The 18,891-nt window shown below is 39.7% G+C and overlaps 1 protein-coding gene across 2 annotated transcripts in view; it reads left to right on the plus strand.

Annotated features, from left to right (window-relative positions):
- LOC100909977 (leukocyte surface antigen CD47-like) overlaps positions 1-18,891 on the plus strand; it is a 64,863-nt gene that overhangs the window by 19,374 nt on the left and 26,598 nt on the right. For both annotated transcript variants that reach the window (XM_087577221.1, XM_087577222.1), the window contains exon 3: positions 16,951-17,040. In XM_087577221.1, the coding sequence (XP_087433347.1) occupies positions 16,951-17,040 (90 nt within the window). The remainder of the gene's footprint in view (positions 1-16,950; positions 17,041-18,891) is intronic.

An 18,891-nucleotide genomic window follows, 5' to 3' on the forward strand; every position in this document is an offset into this window, starting at 1 on the left:
AAGTACTAGTGGTCCATCCTTGCTTTCAAGTAACAAGACTGACTGGATAAACACGGCAAGACAGTTTTGAATGTTGTCCATACCAGTCCGTGGTGTAGAGCTGTGGGAAGCAGAGGACCTGTATCAGGAAAGCCTTTTTCTGTACTGAATCATAGCCTAGCTTGAGAAAAGAATGTCAACAAATCCCCCCCACCCAGTTTTTTGTCAGTAAGTTGAGAATGTCATCTATACCACAGGAAGAATTGAATCGTATGTAACATCTCTCTTCATTGACAAAGCTTTGTTGAGTAAAATGTGTAAGTGCTAATATGGACACTAGATTCAGTGAAGGCACACACGTCACTGGATCTTAGATGTCACTACAGTGCACATAGGAAAGGTTAAATGAACTAACTCTGATTGGAGCAAATGCTTATACATTTTATGCCCCTTGTTCTTTACAAAAACTCTGATAAAGCAGACCGTTAGGGCAGACCTCATGCCAGCACTCTGGAAGCTAAGAAAGGAAGTTTTTAAATCTGGAGCCAGCCTGAGATATACAATATAACCCTGAAAATCTTTACACAAAACTAAAGACCCCATAGACGCAGATCTTACTATTTTTGTTTAACAAACCGGAGACACAAAAGAGATCCAAGATACTTGTTCATGGACAAAGCTATGGGCACATTTAAAAAAAATAATTAGATATATTTCTTTACTTACATTTCAAATGTTTTTCTCCTTCCCGGTTTCCTGTCCATAAACCCCCATCCCATCCCATCCCCCTCCCCCATACAGGTATTCTCCCTATACATCCCCCTTACTGCCCTCCCCATATTCCCCTGCACTGGGGGTCCAACCTTGGCAGGACCAAGGGCTTCCCCTTCCACTGGTGCCCCAACAAGGCTATTCTCTGCTACATATGCAGTTGGAGCCCTGGGTCAGTCCATGTATAGTCTTTCGGTTGTGGTTTAGTCCCTGGAAGCTCTGATTGGTTGGCATTGTTGTTTTTATGGGGTTGCAAGTTCTTTCAACTCTTTCAATACTTCCTCTATTTCCCCCCAAGGGGGTCCTGTTCTCAGTTCAATGGTTTGCTGCTAGCAATGACCTCTGTATTGGACATGCTCTGGATGTTTCTCTCAGGAGAGATCTATATCCGGTCCCTTTCAGCATGCATTTTTTAGCTTAATCAATCTTATCTAGTTTTGGTGGCTGTATATATATGGGCCACATGTGGGGCAGGATCTGAATGGCCGATCCTTCAGTTGTTGCTCTAAACTTCCCCTCCTATGGATATTTTTTTTACTCTTTTAAGAAGGAGTGGGAGCATCCGCATTTTGGTCATCCTTCTTGAGCTTCCTGTGGTCTGTGGATTGCATCTTTGGTAATTCGAGCTTTTTGGCTAATATCCACTTATCAATGAGTGCATACCAAGTGTGTTTTTCTGTGTTTGAGTTACCCCACTCAGGATGATATTTTCCAGTTCATTCCGTTTGCCTATGATTTTCATGAAGTCATTGTTTTTGATAGCTGAGTAATACTCCATTGTATAGATGTACCACATTTTTTAATCCATTCCTCTGTTGAAGGGCATCTGGGTTCTTTCCAGCTTCTGGCTATTATAAATAAGGCGCTATGAACATAGTGGAATATGTGTCTGTATTGTATGTTGGAGCATCTTTTGGGTATATGCCCAAGAGAGGTATAGCTGGGTCCTCAGGTAGTGCAATGTCCAATTTTCTGAGGAACCTTCAAACTGATTTCCAGAGTGGTTGTACAAGTTTGCAGTCTAACCAACAATGGAGGAGTGATCCCCTTTCTCCACATTCTCACCAGGATCTGCTATCATCTGAGTTTTTATCTTAGCCATTCTGAATGGCGTGAATTGGAATTTCAGAGTTGTTTGATTTGCATTTCCCTGGTGACTAAGGATGTTGAACATTTCTTAAGGTGCTTTTCGGCCATTAGATATTCCTCAGCTGACAATGTTTTGTTTAGCTCTGTACCCCATTTTTAATAGGGTTATTTGGCTCTCTGGAGTGTAACTTCTTGAGTTCTTTGTACATTTTGGATATTAGCCTTCTATCAGATGTAGGATTGGTAAAGATCTTTTCAGAATCTGTTGGTTGCTGTTTTGTCCTAATGACAGTGTCTTTTGCCTTACAGAAGCTTTGCAGTTTTATTAGGTCCCATTTGTCGATTCTTGATCTTAGAGCATAAGCCATTGTGTCTTTTTCAGGAAATTTTCCCCAGTGCCTATGTGTTTGAGACTCTTCCCCACTTTTTTTTCTATTAGTTTGAGTGTATCTGGTTTGATGTGGAGGTCTTTGATCCACTTGGACTTAAACTTTGGACATGGTGATAAGAATGGATCGATGTGCATTCTTCTACATGCTGACCTCCAGTTAAACCAGCACCATTTGTTGAAAATGCTATCTTTCTTCCACTGGATGGTTTTAGCTCCTTTGTCAAAGATCAAGTGACCATAGGTGTGTGGGTTCATTTCTGGGTCTTCAATTCTGTACCACTGATCTATCTGCCTGTCGCTGTGCCAATACCATACAGTTTTTATGACTATTGCTCTGTAATACTGCTTGAAGTCAGGGATGGTGATTCCCCCAGAAGTTCTTTTATTGTTGAGTATAGTTTCCACTATCCTGGGTCTTTTGTTATTCCAAATGTATTTGCAAATTGTTTTTTCTACCTCTATAAATAATTGAGTAGGAATTTTGATGGGAATTGCATTGAATCTGTAGATTACTTTTCTGGCCACAAAACTACCATGGTTTGCATTTTTTTCTTGCAAAAATACTGTGTAAGCAACCAAACTAAATCTGAGTGCAGCATGGAAGTCACTGAATAACGTTGGCTTCAATCTCTATGCTATTCCTTAGGTAAGCATTGCCAACTTTGACCAAGTAGCAAATTCCAGGAGTAAACAATTCCTAAGTTATAACTGAGCACCATTCTGTACATTGGGATAAAATCTTGCACCATTCAGCCCTATCTTACCTGGAATATAATTCATTAATTTTCATGTGACATCTCCATTGCATATACTTACCTAACAGCCAAATATTTACTTCCTGCTCACCAGAAGAACTGGCATGGAATCTCAATGCTTACGTTTTACCTGTTCTGCTTTAGTTATTGTTATGAAATACTTACTTTGCATTACACTGGGGGCGGGGTAGGACTGCAGCTCAGTAGTACAGTGAAAGTTTGCAAGTACCCGTGTATGTACACACACATAAATACAAACATAAACACATGTACATACACATATATGCACATACATATACATATACACATACATAATAATATATACATATATACATACATAACACATATACACACATACACACACATACATAGGAAGCAGAGATATGTTCAGGTAATTTGGGTGATCTGTTTTTATTTTTGTTTGTTTGTTTTTTTAATAGAGCTTGAGAAGTGAGGTCTTGGCCATTAGTAATGCTTAGGCTTGGAAGCAAAAATTAAATTCTTATTCACAGACCATATCCTCTGTGCTGATATTCACCCTTACTCAATGATAAAAGAAGGAGGTAGAGGAAGGGTGGGAGGAAGGAAGGAAGGAAGGAAGGAAGGAAGGAAGGAAGGAAGGAAGGAGAACATGAATGCTCCTAGGTGTGGTGAAAGAGAAAGTTTATTGTAGATATTAGGGAGAGGATAGTCAGAGGCAGGGCCATCTGGGAGAGTCCACACTGAACATGACCAGACTGAGCTGGGCCATGTGAGGAGGGGTGGGAGGGGAGAAATGGAAGGGGCTGGCTTGGGCCAAAGGCCTGGCCAAGAGGGTAAAAGGTAAACCAAAGGGCCAGGTAACCTAAATGGTTGGATTATATAGGGAAGGCAGATGGGGAAAAGACATCCCAGCTCCAGGGCAGGAGAGGTTTAGGATAAGGAGCTAGGTATGCAATCCATAACCTACAGCAGGGAGGAACTAAGGGATGCTGGGAGAACCCGGCTACCAGTATCTGCCTTGCTGTGTTAATGGGCACCTCAGTTAGCCATTTGTCCTGGGCTTGAAACCTAACACTTACAAACTTGGAATGTAGGAGACAGAGTTACAGTCATATTTTAGATGGTATAAAGGAATGAATGCCTTTGAAGTCTCCTTTCCAATCCTAAAATGGAAAGATATCAGCTGTGATTCTTAGATTGTGTTAAGCTTAATTAATTATCATAGTGTCCTGGGAAGACCTCAAAGGGGTCTTCAAGAAGTATCTTGCCTCACGCTCCCCTGGAAAAAGAGTTAATCACAGTTAGTAACACATCCATGAGAAATCAATCGCTTAATGGACAGCAGAGTGGTTTTATTTGAATGACTAGTATTTTTCCTGCCAGCAAGTTTCTTCTGAGACAGGTTCTTACTATACATGATTCAGGGTAGCCTGAAACTCATCATCCTCTCAAGTCATTCCTTAGGGTTGGGATTCAGACATATTCCACTAGACCTTGCTTAACTGATTCTTAACTATCTAGCTCAGTAGTTCTCATCATCATGAAAGGTTGGGGCCAGGAGCTAGATTCTAGCAGCTATCTTCACCAGTAATTTTAAACAGAGAGTCATAGACAGCTCCCCTATAACTTCTCCCATACCTACTTCCAGGGAATATGTGCATGTCTTAATGTGATAATGACAGGAGAGAGTGTCGTGAAGCTTGCATCAAACCCTGGGTAATCTAATGATCTCCAGCTAAGAAATCATTTGTCAGTAATAGTTTTTGTTGTATAATCTCACTTTCTTTCCATCATTAGACTGTCTGTTCTCTTTTTAATTTATATATATTTTAATTAAGTTAGAATTATGTCGTTTGTCCTCTTTCCCTGTAAGAGAATACCGAGAAGGCCACTGTGAAACAATCTGTCGTAGAAATGGCTGAATGAAAAAGACTGAGGAGAACTTCAATAGACATGCTAACGTGAAAGAGGGTGGAAATTCCAGGGGATCCCTTCCCAACAAAGAAGTACAGGCAACTTAAGATTGTTGAGAGAAAGGGAGAAATAGCCTCTCCCAGGGATGAGCACCCCAACTGGTTATCTAAGATCTGCTCTCTTCCATTTCTCATTACATCATCATAGGCTCTTTGAGTCCTTGAGTAGACAACAATGGTCATGGCAACTCATCTCTGCTCTCTCTCTTGTGCCAGGCAGCGTACTTGTGACCATTGCAGTTTGCCACCTAACTGCTTAGTGTACAGAGACACCATAACTTCCCAGGGTCCTGTCTGACTTTGCGAGACAGGTCTTCCTCCAGTGTAGCTGTGACTTGCTGTGCTGTGATTTCTTTCTCCCTTGCTGGAGGGAGCCAGAGCTGCTGCTCTCCCAGGCCTCTTATCTCTGATGTAGCCCAATTCACTCTGCCATAACTGATCCTCATTCGTATCACTCTCCTTTGGGTCAGTTCTCTCTTTCAACTTGAAGTGTGACAAGTAAGACTGCTCCCAGGATGGTACTTGCTGGTCACATGCTTCTCTTTCTTGGTCACTCATCATTAACTTTTGACTTTTGACTCATCTGTAACCTTTGACTGGTCTATTTCTCTGGGCTCCATCCTATGGGGCTGACAGACAGACTGGATGATTTTCCTTCTCTTCCAGTCACCTGCCGCCAAAACTTGGAATTAAATCTGTACTCCATAAAGACCCATATCACTAGATTTCAGCCATAATGGCCATCATTTGGCTTCCCTGTTTTCACATGGAAAGCTCCTTCCTCCTCAAGTTTCAGTCCAGGTCATCTCGCCAGAAGACTGTTCCAGAACCACTTCCAGAGAAGTTTGTTCTCCTACCACTGCTCCTTCTTCAACTGGAGGACTCATGTACTGTTAAAAGCTGTCTACTGAGGCCTGTAGGGCTTCATGTGAACACTGTTGGGATCAGGATAAAAAATTGTTGATCACTGCTCAAAGAATCTCCTTTAATTAATGGGTTCCTGCTGGTATATCTTAAGGTTGCTATTTGTTTAAGAGTTGAGGACTACGATGAGACACTTCAATTTCGGTTCTCATTGAACATGGCGTCATACATTAACTGTATTTGGGTATGAGATGCAGCAGAATTTTCTATCTGCTTACATGAGAGAATTCAAGCAGAACCATCAAGTTATTGTTCATTAGTTTATTTCGTTGGTTTCTTTTGTTTTGTTCTACCTTGTGTGATAGAAGTAATTTGTCTATCACCACTGAACTGAGAACACATGTTCTGTTGGTCTTTGTCTGCTTTTATTTTAAAAATCACCACAAGGAACATAAAGCAGACATGGATTAAAGATTCAGATATAAGTTCTAAAACTATAGAACAGACGAAAACCTAGAGGAACTACTTCAAGATAAAGCAATGAGCAAGAATTTTATTTTCTTTCTTTCATATTTTTAAATAAAACCCCAAAAGCATAGGCAAAAAGGAGATACAAAATATTTTCAATAAAAAATGTTAATATTCAGAATATGTGATGAGTCAGCTTACTAAAAACCAGCAACATCAAATAGAAAGAAGACCAACAACCAAATGATCCAGTGCAAACTAGTCACTGTCCTTAACAGTGAAGATGAGCTAAAGTAGAGGACACTCAGAGATCACACTGGGTCATGGGTCAGAGGAAGTCTTTTAAAATGTAAAGTGTTTTAATAATGTAAAATGTACCCATACTTAAAAACAAAGCAAGCAACAGACCTAAATAGATATTCTAATTAGATACCTTTTCTTATTAATAAATTTTATAATTTAATAATTTCATTCACGGATAGAATGGATTCTATTTATTTTAACCCTTATCTACTCTTCTCTTCTTCCTACCCCTATTATCCTCTTGCCCTCAACCCCCACTCATCACCATAGGATCCCTTCTCCAAGTTTGGGTTTCTTTGTTTTGTTTTCTGACAGACTGGCTTTAACGAAGGCCATCTATCTGTATGACCATAGGTTTGGAACTGTCCATTGGATCTTGGTGGGATTGTCACTGGGAACACAGTGGAAACTATACTGATTCCTCCTTCAGAACCCATCAGTATCCAGTAGTCTCCCTGGAAATAGTATGGCCCCAGAAGTTCCTCTCTAGTTCATGATCAGCTCTGGACAGGCTCACTCTTGTGTGTAGGCCCATGTAGGCAACCAAAGCTGAGTTCATGTTTGCAATGGTAGTGCCATGCTTTAAAGATAGCATTCCACAGCCCTTCTTTCTGTCTCCCAGTTATATTATTTTCGTTCCCTCTTCTGTGATGCTTCCTGGGCCTTAAAGGGGGTTGTAAAAATGTTCACTTTATGTCTGTCTCTCAGCTTCTACTTATTCTTAGCACCATGAACAGCCATGAGTCACTCCCTTCACTACAAAGAGACTATTCTTTGGTTGAGGAAGAGAGTAGCAATTGTCTATGAGAATAAACTTAAATATTTAGGCTGTAGTTTGATGCCCTGTCACTTTAGCTAAGCAATGGGAATCTGTTTCTACCCTAGAGCCTTTGATCTGCAATATCATGAGGTTTTGACTGGGTTTGTAGCACTGGGCATGTATTTTCTTCTGTGAAGAGGCCCTTTAATCTGATCAGAGATTATTTTGTTGCCCTATGATCGTCCTACCATATTGTGCCAGTGGACACATCTTGCTTGACAGATGGGCTTTGTAGCTTGTAGGGCTTACAAATGAACAAGACCACTAGTGTCCTATTCCCTCGATAGTCTGCATGCCACCAATTAACAACTAACAGCTTCAGAGGAGGACATGTCCAACTCAGTCGGAGCTGGGTTTTCCTGTCTTTAACCAAGATATGTGGCATCTTTAGGAATAAGGTTATATCATCTGGTTCTGGTGGGCAACCAAGAGTAGAAACAAGAGTGTGTGTTGGTTTTGGAGCCTGTGGGACTTCCCTATAGGATAATCCTGTGGAGGAATCCTATAATCCAGCACTGTGAATTTTAAACAGTGGCTTCTAGGAAGAACATTGTCTACTCACATGGGAAATCTCACTTGTACTTTTCTATCTATAGTGCGCTTACAAGGCCTTAGGTTTCCAAATGGTGTTTCATAGTTCCCTCACTTTACTTCAACCTCCCCATTCTTTCTCAGAATACTCATCACTTCAACATTTCTACCCCAGCATTTTCTCTCTGCCTTTATATCGTCTGTATTCTACTAACCTGCAGCCCTCAAGGACCCTTCCACGGACTGCTCTGTACTTTACTGGCTTTGACAGATACTCTAGGTTACATTGAAAGCTCTGCAGCTAGGACCCATGTATAAGAGTGACCATGCAGCACTTATCACTCTGAGCCCAGGTTACTTTACTCAGTATAATATTTTTCCAGTTCTTTTCATTTACCTTTAAATTTCATCATTTCATTTTTCTTTACAGCTAATTAGAATTCCACTGTGTATATGTGTCACATACTCATTACTGAGTCATCTATGGATGACATCTAAGCTGGTCTCTCTTTGTAGCTATTCTACATAGGGGCATAAAAAATATGGATGTGCAAGCATCTCTGTAGTAGAACATAGAGTTCTTTGGCTATGCTCTCCCATGTGGTAGTTCTGTTTGTATTCTTTGGGAGGAATCTTCATATCACTTTTATAGTGGATGCATAGGTCTACACCCCCTCCAAAAGTGAATAAAAGTCCCCTTTGTCTCCAAACTTATTAGTATCTAATGCCACTTGACTCTTTGATAATAGTCATTCTGGCTAGAGTGAGATGGAACTTTAAAGCAGTTTTAATTTGCATTTCCCTGATGGCCAAGGATGTTGAGCAGTTTTGAAGTATTCATTATCATACACTGATGTATCTTATTCTGAGCACTCTGCTTGGTGCTAGAATCCATTACTTTTAAGTTTGTGTGTGTGTGTGTGTGTGTGTGTGTGTGTGTGTGTGTGTGTGTGTGTGAGAGAGAGAGAGAGAGAGAGAGAGAGAGAGAGAGAGAGAGAGAGAGAGGGAGGGAGGGGGAGAGAGATTTTTATTTTTTCAGTTCTTCCTATATTCTAGATATTAACTCTCTGTTGGTTGTGTAAGTGATCGCAATTTTCCCCCCATTCTGCAGTCTTCATCTTCACTCAGTTAACAGTAGCGTCATTTGCTATACAGAATTTAGTGTTTTTATCTGCCACTTGTTGGCCTTATTCAGTGAGATTCCTGAGTGCTGTTAGAGATCATCCTTATAGACACCTGTATCTTTGTTACGGTGAAAGGGAAGTCCTAGTTTTATTTGACATGAGATCCAGTTTTCCCAACACCATTTGCGAAGAGGCTGTCTTTTCTCCAGTGTGCATTTTTTTGAGGAATTTTGACAATGTTTGCCTTGGTCTACATTTACAGCATTTTGAATAATAATAATAATAATAATAATAATAATAATAATAATAATAATGTAGTTGTAGTTGCATGGTTCAAATAGGCTACAGGTATATGAAAAATGTTTAGCATAAACAATCATCAGGGAACTCACAAAGCCATTATGAGATGCTCTCTAGTTGTTATCTAACAAAGGCTAGCATGGCTATGGAATAAAAGGAACCCTTACAAACTATTGAGATGAGTATACATTAGCACATTATGAAAAACTCTTCAGCTTCCCAAAAAATTACAAATAGATTTATCACATTTCCCACCAATGCCAATAATAGCTAATGCTGTCAGATTGATGGGATTTAGGAAAGAAAAGCACTGGGCCCATCTGTGATTGCATTCATAGGGCTATCTGTTTCCATGGAAGATTCACTGTAGTTGTGTATAACACCACATGGCTGGTGGTGTTGGCATGGACTGGCATCTTAGGCTAAATTAAAGAGAGAATGGTAACCGAGTGCCACCAGTCCTTGCTGTCTGTTTCCTAACTGAAATGGGATTAGTCGCCCTGCACTCTTACTACCATGCCTTCCCTGACATCACGTAGTGCACTCTTAAATTATGAGCCAAAAGAAATAAGACACTAATCTATGAGTATAGCCTAGGATCATTAGGAGTCATTTTATCACTAAATTTTTTGCTCTTGTTGTTTTAGACCAGTAATACTTGGATTTACCCTAGGTCCCTGGGCTATCTAGTCTCAGGTTTTGAGTTACCTAAGTAGTGTTGGGCATTGGTCTCACCTTGTGGAGTGGGCTTTATCTCAAATCAATTTTTAGTTGGTTACTCCCACAGCATTGTGCCAGTCACCATTGCCCTAGCCTATCTTGAAGGCAGGACATTCTTGTAGATAAAGAATGTGTGGGTGGCTTGGTGTATATGGTTCTCTTTTGATAGCATGCATAACACATCCCTATACCAAACATGCAGAACTTAGGAGTGAAGGCTCTATGTAGGCACCAGCTTGACGTCTTCATGTTCAATGCAGATATTGTCTTCAGTAATGGGGTCCTGCTGTCAGTTTGTGGAGATCAAATCATAGTCTTGGCAATAGCCTGCATTGTTTGGGGATATCCAGGGCCCTTTTGGTCAACAATTCAATTAGATGTAAACCTATAAGTTTTGTCACAGAGAGAAGGAAGATGGCTAATAGCATTGCTATGATAGAATATCTGGCAGAAGCAACTTAAGGGATGAAGGTTTTCTGTTTTTGTTTGGTTTGGTTTTTGTTGTTGTCATTATTCTTTAACTTTGACTTATGTTTCAGAGGATTGGTGTCTATTGTGAGGGAGAGAACATGGCAAAGGACTCTGAGAGTGGAAGTGAATACATAAAGCATCTTGTCACATTCTAGCAAGTAGCTCAGCTAGAGGTAGGGTCAGGCTGTAGTCTTTAAAGACTGACTTCCTGTGTCCTCTATCATCCAGCTCTGCCTCCCCCTTAAAAGCTTCCACAGTTTCCCAAAACAGTTTTTGCCAACTGGGGTCCAAGTATACATGAACCTATAAAATGGCAGGTGGGGCATTCCAAATTCAAACTATGGCATATCCAGTGAACACTAAATTACTAAGTCGAATAAAGATCTTCAATTCCTTATTGATTATAGCACTAGTCACAGTAGTCAGGAAGTGGAACTAGTCTAAAAGGCAACTGATGAATGAGAATGAAAAATGAGATGCATATACAGAATGGACCACTGCTTAATTATGAGAAAGGTATAAAATCCTATCATTTGAAGCACCACAAATGGAACGATAGTTCATTAGTCAGACAAAAGTGAAATACTGCAAGACCTCACTAGGTAGAATTTAAAATCCTTGGATTTTATGCAAATTTCAAGAAGACAATAGTTATCAGATAGGTGTAGAAGGGTTAGGACAGGGGAAAGTAGTGGATCAACTGTCACCAAGGCCAATAAGAAAAGTACTGAGATTCTATTACACAGTAAGTGATTATAATGATAATGTTGTTCAGAAAGCTAGAATGTTTACACTGTGAATAAGTGATGTTTGAGGGGTAGGTTAATTCATATTTGACTTCTATGCAATAAATATGCATCTCAAAATGTCACCTGACTAGCTGTATACACAATTTTCTGTCAGCTCATCTTTCTTACACTTACTTTCAGTGATGTGAGGACAAGCTGGCTGTCCAAAATACTCACTGTCCTTGGGGTCAGACTTTGGAGAAGTACATTATTGCTGCTTTAAGTAAATTTTGACACTTTGCACACACATAAAACATACACAAAGATAACCATAGTTCACAGTTACCTAGCGTATGGTAAGAGTCAACCTTTGAGGGTTGCCTGCAGATGTTCTCAGTTTTCACTGTTCCCTAAGACCAACAGATCACTAGACCAACAGATCAGCAGATCAACTCCCTCCATATCATTCCCACCCATCTCCTGTGGATTCCCACAGGGGATCTCTTCTAACCTCGCTTTCCTGATTTGTCACTGCATCCCGGTCTCCAACACCAGCACACATTAGTCGGGAACACACCAGCTGGGCAGGTGAGTAACACAGGCAACGAAGAATCATCACACTCCCCAAAAATCTAGAGAGAAAACAGAATCCAAGGAACAAAACGCCCACCCAACAAAGAGAAACCCAGAAATCAACACCTAGACCTATAATTGCCCCAAACCCAGATGCCTAAAAGCCAACTTAAAAACAAAATCAACAACATCCAAGGCAGGATGTCTCAGCCAGAGCCCAGCTATTCTATCACAGCAGACCCTGAATATTTCAACATAGCTGAAGCACATGCAAAGGACATTAAAATCAGCTGTAATAAGATGATACAGCTCCTTAAAGAGGAAACAAGTAAGTCCCTTATAGAAATCCAGGGAAGCACAGACAACTGTGAATGAAAGCCAAGAAAACATAAATACACAATTGGAAGAAATGAATAAATCCCTTAAGGAAATTCAGGGAAATATAAAGAAACAGTTGAAGGAAACCAATAAAAACAGTTCAAGACCTGAAGATAGGAGCAGAAATGATAAAGGAAATCACAATCTGAGCATGTTTGGGAAATCAGAATTGAAGAATTTGAACAGGAACTACAGAAGCAAATTTTATCAACAGAATCCAGGAGAAGAAACAATCTCAGGCATCGACAATACCATAGTAGAAATGGATACATTGTTAAATCTAAAACATTCCTGACACAAAACAGTCAGGAAGTCTGGAAAACTATGAAAGGATCAAACCTACAAATAATAGGAATAGAGAAAGTAGAAGAATTCCAAATTAAAGATGCAGAAACTATTTTCAAAGAAATGATAGAGGATTTTTCTCTGTTTTTCTTTTATTGGATATATTTTTTTTTTGGTTCTTTTTTTCGGAGCTGGGGACCGAACCCAGGGCCTTGTACTTCCTAGGTAAGTGCTCTACCACTGAGCTAAATCCCCAGCCCCTGATATTTTTTATTTTCATTTTAAATGTTATCCTCTTTTCCTGTTTCCCCTCCAGAAACCCATTATCCCATCCCCCCTTCCCCTGCTCCTATGAGGGTGTTCCCTTACTCACAGACCCACTCCCTCCCACCTCCCCACCCGGATATTCCCATACACTGGGCATCAAGCCTTGACAGGACCTAGAGCCTCTACTCCCAATAATGCCATACAAGCCTATCCTCTGCCACATATGCAGATGGAGCCATAGGCCAGCCCTGTGTACTCTTGGGATGGTGATTTAGAAGATTTTTCTAACCTAAAGAAGGAGATGATTATACAGGTACAAGAAGACTACAGAATACCAAATAGTTTGGACCAGAAAAGAAAATAGATACAGAAAAGATACAGAACAGAGAAAGAATATTTAAACGTTTCAAGGGAAAAAGACCAAGTAACACATAAAGGCAAACTTATTAGAATTACACCAGACCTCTACAATGAAGACTCTAAAACCCAGGAAAGAATAGACAGACATACCTCAGACTCTAAGAGACCACAAATGTCAGCCCAGACTACAATTCCCAGCAAAACTTTCAATCACCATAGATTGAAAAAAAGCATGATATTCCATAAAATAAGTCAAATTTAAGCAATAGCTAAGTCCAAACCTACAGAAGGTGCTAGAAGGAAAACTCCAACCTAAAGAGGTTAACTTCTACCATGAAAACTCAGCAAATAATCTCATACCAGCGAAACTAAAAGAAAAGTACATACATGGGTACACATACCACCACCAGCACTGTTGCTAGCCCTACCACCACCACCACCACCAACAACAACAACAAAGTAACTAGAATCAACAATCATTGGTCATTGAGATCCCTCAATATAAATGATCGTAATTCCTCAATAAAAAGACACAGAATGAATGCAACAACAGGATCCATATTCCTGCTGCATCAAAGCAACACATCCCGACATCACTTATAAATATTAACTTAAGGTAAAAGGTTGGAAAAAGATATTTCAAGGAAATGAACAAAAGAAACAAACTGATGTAGCCATTTACTATCTAACAAAATAGACATCAAACCAAAACTAATGAAAAGATATGGTGAAAGATATTACATACTCATCAAAGGAAACATCCACCAAGATAACACTTCAGTTAGCTCTTAACATCTATGTACCAAAAACAAGGGCACACAGACAATAAAAGAAACATTATACCTTAAATCAAATACTGATCCTATCACACACTGATAGTGGGTGACTTCAACATTCCTCACACCAATAGACAGGTCACCTAGACAAAAACTAAACAGAGAAATACTGGACCTAGCAGAAGAGATAAACAAAATGTAACTAACATATTTAGAGAACATTTCACCAAAGGAATGTGCCTTTTCTCGGTATCTCATGGAACTATTTCCAAAATTAACTACATACTAGTAGAAAAAAAAACAAAGCTCAACAGACACAAGAAAATTGAAATAACTTCCTGAACCCTATCAGACCACCAGATTAAAGTGGATATCAATAACAAAGAGAAAGCTTACAAACTCATAGAAACTGAACAACTCTCCATTGAAGAAAAAACATGGATCAAGACAGAAATAAAAAAAAAAAAGAAAGGCTGTAGAATTCAATGAAAATGAATACACAGCATACCCAGACTTATAGGACACAATAAAAACAGTCTTAAGAGGCAAGGGCATAGCACTAAGTGCCTATATTATAGAAGGAGGAGGAAGAGAAGGAGGAGGAGAATTAGGAGGAGGAGGAGGAGGAGGAAGAGGAGGAGGAAGAGGAGTAGGAGGAGGAGAATTAGGAGGAGGAGAGTTAGGAGGAGGAGAATTAGGAGGAGGAGGAGAATTAGGTGGAGGAGGAGGAAGAGAATTAGGTGTAGGAGGAGGAGGAAGAAGAAGAAGAAGAAGAAGAAGAAGAAGAAGAAGAAGAAGAAGAAGAAGAAGAAGAAGAAGAAGAAGAAGAAGAAGAAGAAGAAGAGGAGGAGGAGGAGGAGGAGGAGGAGGAGGAGGAGGAGGAGGAGGAGGAGGGGGAGGAGGAGGAGGAGGAGGAGAAGAAGAAGAAGAAGAAGAAGAAGAAGAAGAAGAAGAAGAAGAAGAAGAAGAAGAAGAAGAAGAAGAAGAAGAAGAAGCAGAGAGATCCCATACTAACAACTTGAAAGCATACCTGAAAGCTCTAGAACAAATAGGAGTAATCAAACCATGAGAATAGGAGTAATCAAACCATGAGAAGTAGACAGCAGAAATTAATCAAACTGAGGGCCGAAATCAATAAATTAGAAACAAAGAACAATACAAAGAATCAATGAAAGAATTAGTTCTTTCATAAAATTAACAAAATAAACAAACCTTTATCCCAAATAAGTAAAAGACAAAGGCTATCCAAATTAACAAAATCAGATAAGCAATCTAAATAGACCTGTAACCCCTGCTGAAATAGAAGCCATCATTAAAAGTCTCCAAAAATAAAAATAGAAAAATAAAAAAAATTTAAAAAAAACAAAAATCCTAGGGCCAGATGGGATTTTTTAGTACAGAATTATACCAGATTTCCAAAGAAGAGTTAATGCCAGACCCAGAAAGACAAATATGGTAAAGTATTCATGTATAAGTGTATATTAACCAGTAAGTAAATAAACAAAGTAAAATTCTGTAGACTGAGAGATGTTAAGTAAAGAAGGGGGTCTGTCTAGGTTAAGGTGTAGGGTTGATGCATGGATATTTCTGGGAAGGGGAAATAGCACATCTTTTATGGGTGTACTTAGGATAGGGTGGGCATAGGAATTGGAGGGATCAAGTGGGAGGGGGATATGAGATGGAGGAAGAGACTGTGGGGAGAGATAGCTGAAATTGGAGGGGCTGTTGTGGGTTGTGGGGAACCATAATGCAGTGGAAACTTCCTTAAATCTATGAAGGTGACCCTAAAGAGGACTCCTAGTAATGGGACACAGAATATCAACTGGCCATCTCTTGTAAACCTTCATTTGGATCTGGATTGCATTCAATTGAATTATTGGCCAAGGGGGTCCATGGAAATCCCCAAACAACCCAAGCTGATGCTAAGACCAAAAGGGTTGCTCCCCCCCCAAAAAAACCCAGACAGTGAGACCTCATTGCCAAGGACAATATCTGTACAACTCATTGAACATGGAGAAGTCGAGCTGGTACATACAAGGAGCTTTTACAACCCTATGTTCTAGAGGCAACATAGATTCACTATTGTAAAAGATACTCTCCGCAGGATACCAAAGAAGAAATGTGAACACCTACCGAGCAACAAACTCTTTGACCTACAATCTACCAGGCTTGCAATACACCAGGGAAATGGTTCAGGATAAACTCAGTCAAGCACTCCTCATTCAGCCTGCCCAAGTGGTATTTCCAACACCCCAGCAGCAGGGTGAAATGAAGACCCATGATAGCTATCTTTGTATTTTTATGGGACTCCTGATTGAAAACAAGTATGTTTCCAACTCTCTTGCCTGCTCTTGGAACTCTTTGGTTCCTGCTGTGTAGTTATATCCAACATTGATAGGATAATTTTTGCTTCATCTTATTATATTTTATTTTGTCATATTTGGCTTGTTATCCTTAGAAGACTTTTATTTTCTGTGAGAGACAGGGTGTGGACCTAAACAGGTGAGGAGAAAGTGGGAGGAAAGAATGGAAGGAAGAGAAAAACTATAGTCAGAATATATTGTATGAGAAAAAATCTATTTTCAATAAAAATGAAAAGCCAACCCTTGCCCTAAACCCTTTGCATATATTATTCTTGTCAACAGTCAGAGCTGTCTGTTAATGGGTAGGAACAACAGGTATCTTTCCTGGTTAAGGATAGTGACAAGCAGAGGCGCTCAGGTGCTATCTGTCCTCACAGATTGTGAGTCAGAGTGTGGTGAGGATCTGTTCTTAGGAACTGTGCCACGCTTCTACACAGTACAGGTCAGAAGGAAGGAGAAACGTCCAAGTAACCAGTACTTTGGGCATCCTAAATAAAATTTGTTGTATAAGAGTAAATCATATGTAAAATTTCATTTGTATGTAAATGTATATAAACTGTGGCTACAGCTTTTAGTTATTTTAGTCTTCCACCTGTATAATAAAAATATATTTGAGACTGTTAAAGATCTTTAGTTATTGTAAATACTAACTATGGTTTTTGCTTTTCTTTCTCCTCAGGTTCATTGTTTACTTTAAAGGAACATATTTCCATTATTATTTTGCCATTTTTGACTCTAATTCTGTTCTGGGCACAGTTTGGTATTTTAAGTAAGTATTTACATCTAGTTTCATTACTATTTGAGTGATAAAACTGCTATGCCAGGAGCACTAATATGAACTGTCCTGTGTCACCTGCTCTGGGAAAAGTCGTATTTTGATAAATAAGATATACATTGTTTGAATAATAATGGAATAAGGGTGTTTATGAATGATATAATGTCCCTAACATACTGCTACTATTGAATTTGTAAGATGTTTTATAGTATTTTAAAATTCTTTTCAAAGAGAAAGCTGGAAATACTATTTAGACCATCTAAATAGTATTTAGCATGGTTGTACCAACAAATACAATTTTATTTGATAAGCAGATGGTCAGAGGCTGAAATAATATAAAGGCAGAGCCCCACGCTCTGGAGCCCGATATCCCTGTTCATTTTCCCAGTTAGCACGTTTTTCCAGACAAAGCCCTATTTGTACTACGATGCAGCTTTGTGGTTCGTGCAGCAGCTGGAGTGGAACTGTGCTTTGTGATATTGCTTTGGATGCTGTGTAAAATCCAAATCTCTGGGGGGCAAAAACTGATGCTCTATCTTATTTTTATATGAACAATTAAGAATTTTCATCACAAGCTAATATAGTTTGAATATGAAACGTGGAGCATAGACTCATGTATTTGAACAATGCCCAGTCAAGACATTTTTTTTTGGTAGTTTGAGCTAATTTATTTGGGGTGTGGTGCTTACCTGGACAAAGTCAACTGGAGCTGATGGTCTTTGATATGCATAATACAACTTCCTGGATAGTCTTTTCTTCCTGATCTGTCTATATGAGAGGAAGTGGCCCCATGCTCCACTCACAACCCCTGAAAGCTGTTTCTGCAGCCATCCTTCCCTGACATAATAGAGTGTTTCCCTGACCATGAGCCAAAATGAATTCTCTCTCGATAAGTTGCTTCTTGTCAGGCATTTGGTCATAGAATTACGAAAAGTACACAAGGTGCTAAGTCATATGCCTTCCAGTTGGGGTTTATCCTTAACCATATTTCCATTCAAATTTGGCAAAGGAAAGTTGTTACATTACTATAGTCCTCAGGTGACAGACTAAACTTTCAAGCTTTTAAACTCTAAGATCTCTTCCTACTCAGTCTGTAAATCCCTCACACAGTGACTGAAGACCAGTAAACACCTATTCAGGTAAGGTGAAAATGGTGCTATTTAAATTTGCTCTGCAGCCTTTAGAGAGCTGTGCACTAGTGAATACTAAATTGTTGGGAAACCCTGCTACTTAAATGTAGCAATCTACCATGTCCAGATTGCTCCTCTGAGCCTAGTGCAAAATGGAGGACTCGTTTTTCCAATAAGACTTGCCCTTCTCTGACTCGCACCTTCTACCTGACGAAGGTCACTTAGTCCTTGGCAAACCTACAAGTCCTCAGAGATGGCCTTTTCTCCCTCTTCCCCAAACCCAACTCCAGACACATACCACAGGCAAAGGGTGCCTGCTGGATAGTTCATGAAGTTCGTTCCTTGGTATGTCAGGCTGTGTGTCCTCAGTGAGACAGAAAAACAAACATGAGATGACCGGCAGTTTATTTGAAGAGTTTTGCACAATGCACAAAGTCATGGAAATGCTTAGTGATTTCAGAAATGTCCCCAGATTATGTCTAAATGGACAAAGAGCAGAACACGGCCTGACTCTGGCAACTGCCAAGATACCATAGCCCTTACCTCCAAAACCGTAGACACTGTTAGAAGTCATCTTAGAATCTCAGTAAGCTTCTTATTTTAAGGGAAGGGCTGATATGGCCGCAGGCCCTGCTCCACAGTCACTGAAGTTAGGGAAACCTTTCAGTCACATTGGCAGACCTAGGCTTTCAGGTCTGAGTCCTGGGATTCAGAC

Source organism: Rattus norvegicus, chromosome 11, assembly GCF_021556685.1.
Source record: "Rattus norvegicus strain SHRSP/BbbUtx chromosome 11, alternate assembly SHRSP_T2T, whole genome shotgun sequence".
Classification (NCBI taxonomy): Eukaryota; Metazoa; Chordata; class Mammalia; order Rodentia; family Muridae; genus Rattus; species Rattus norvegicus.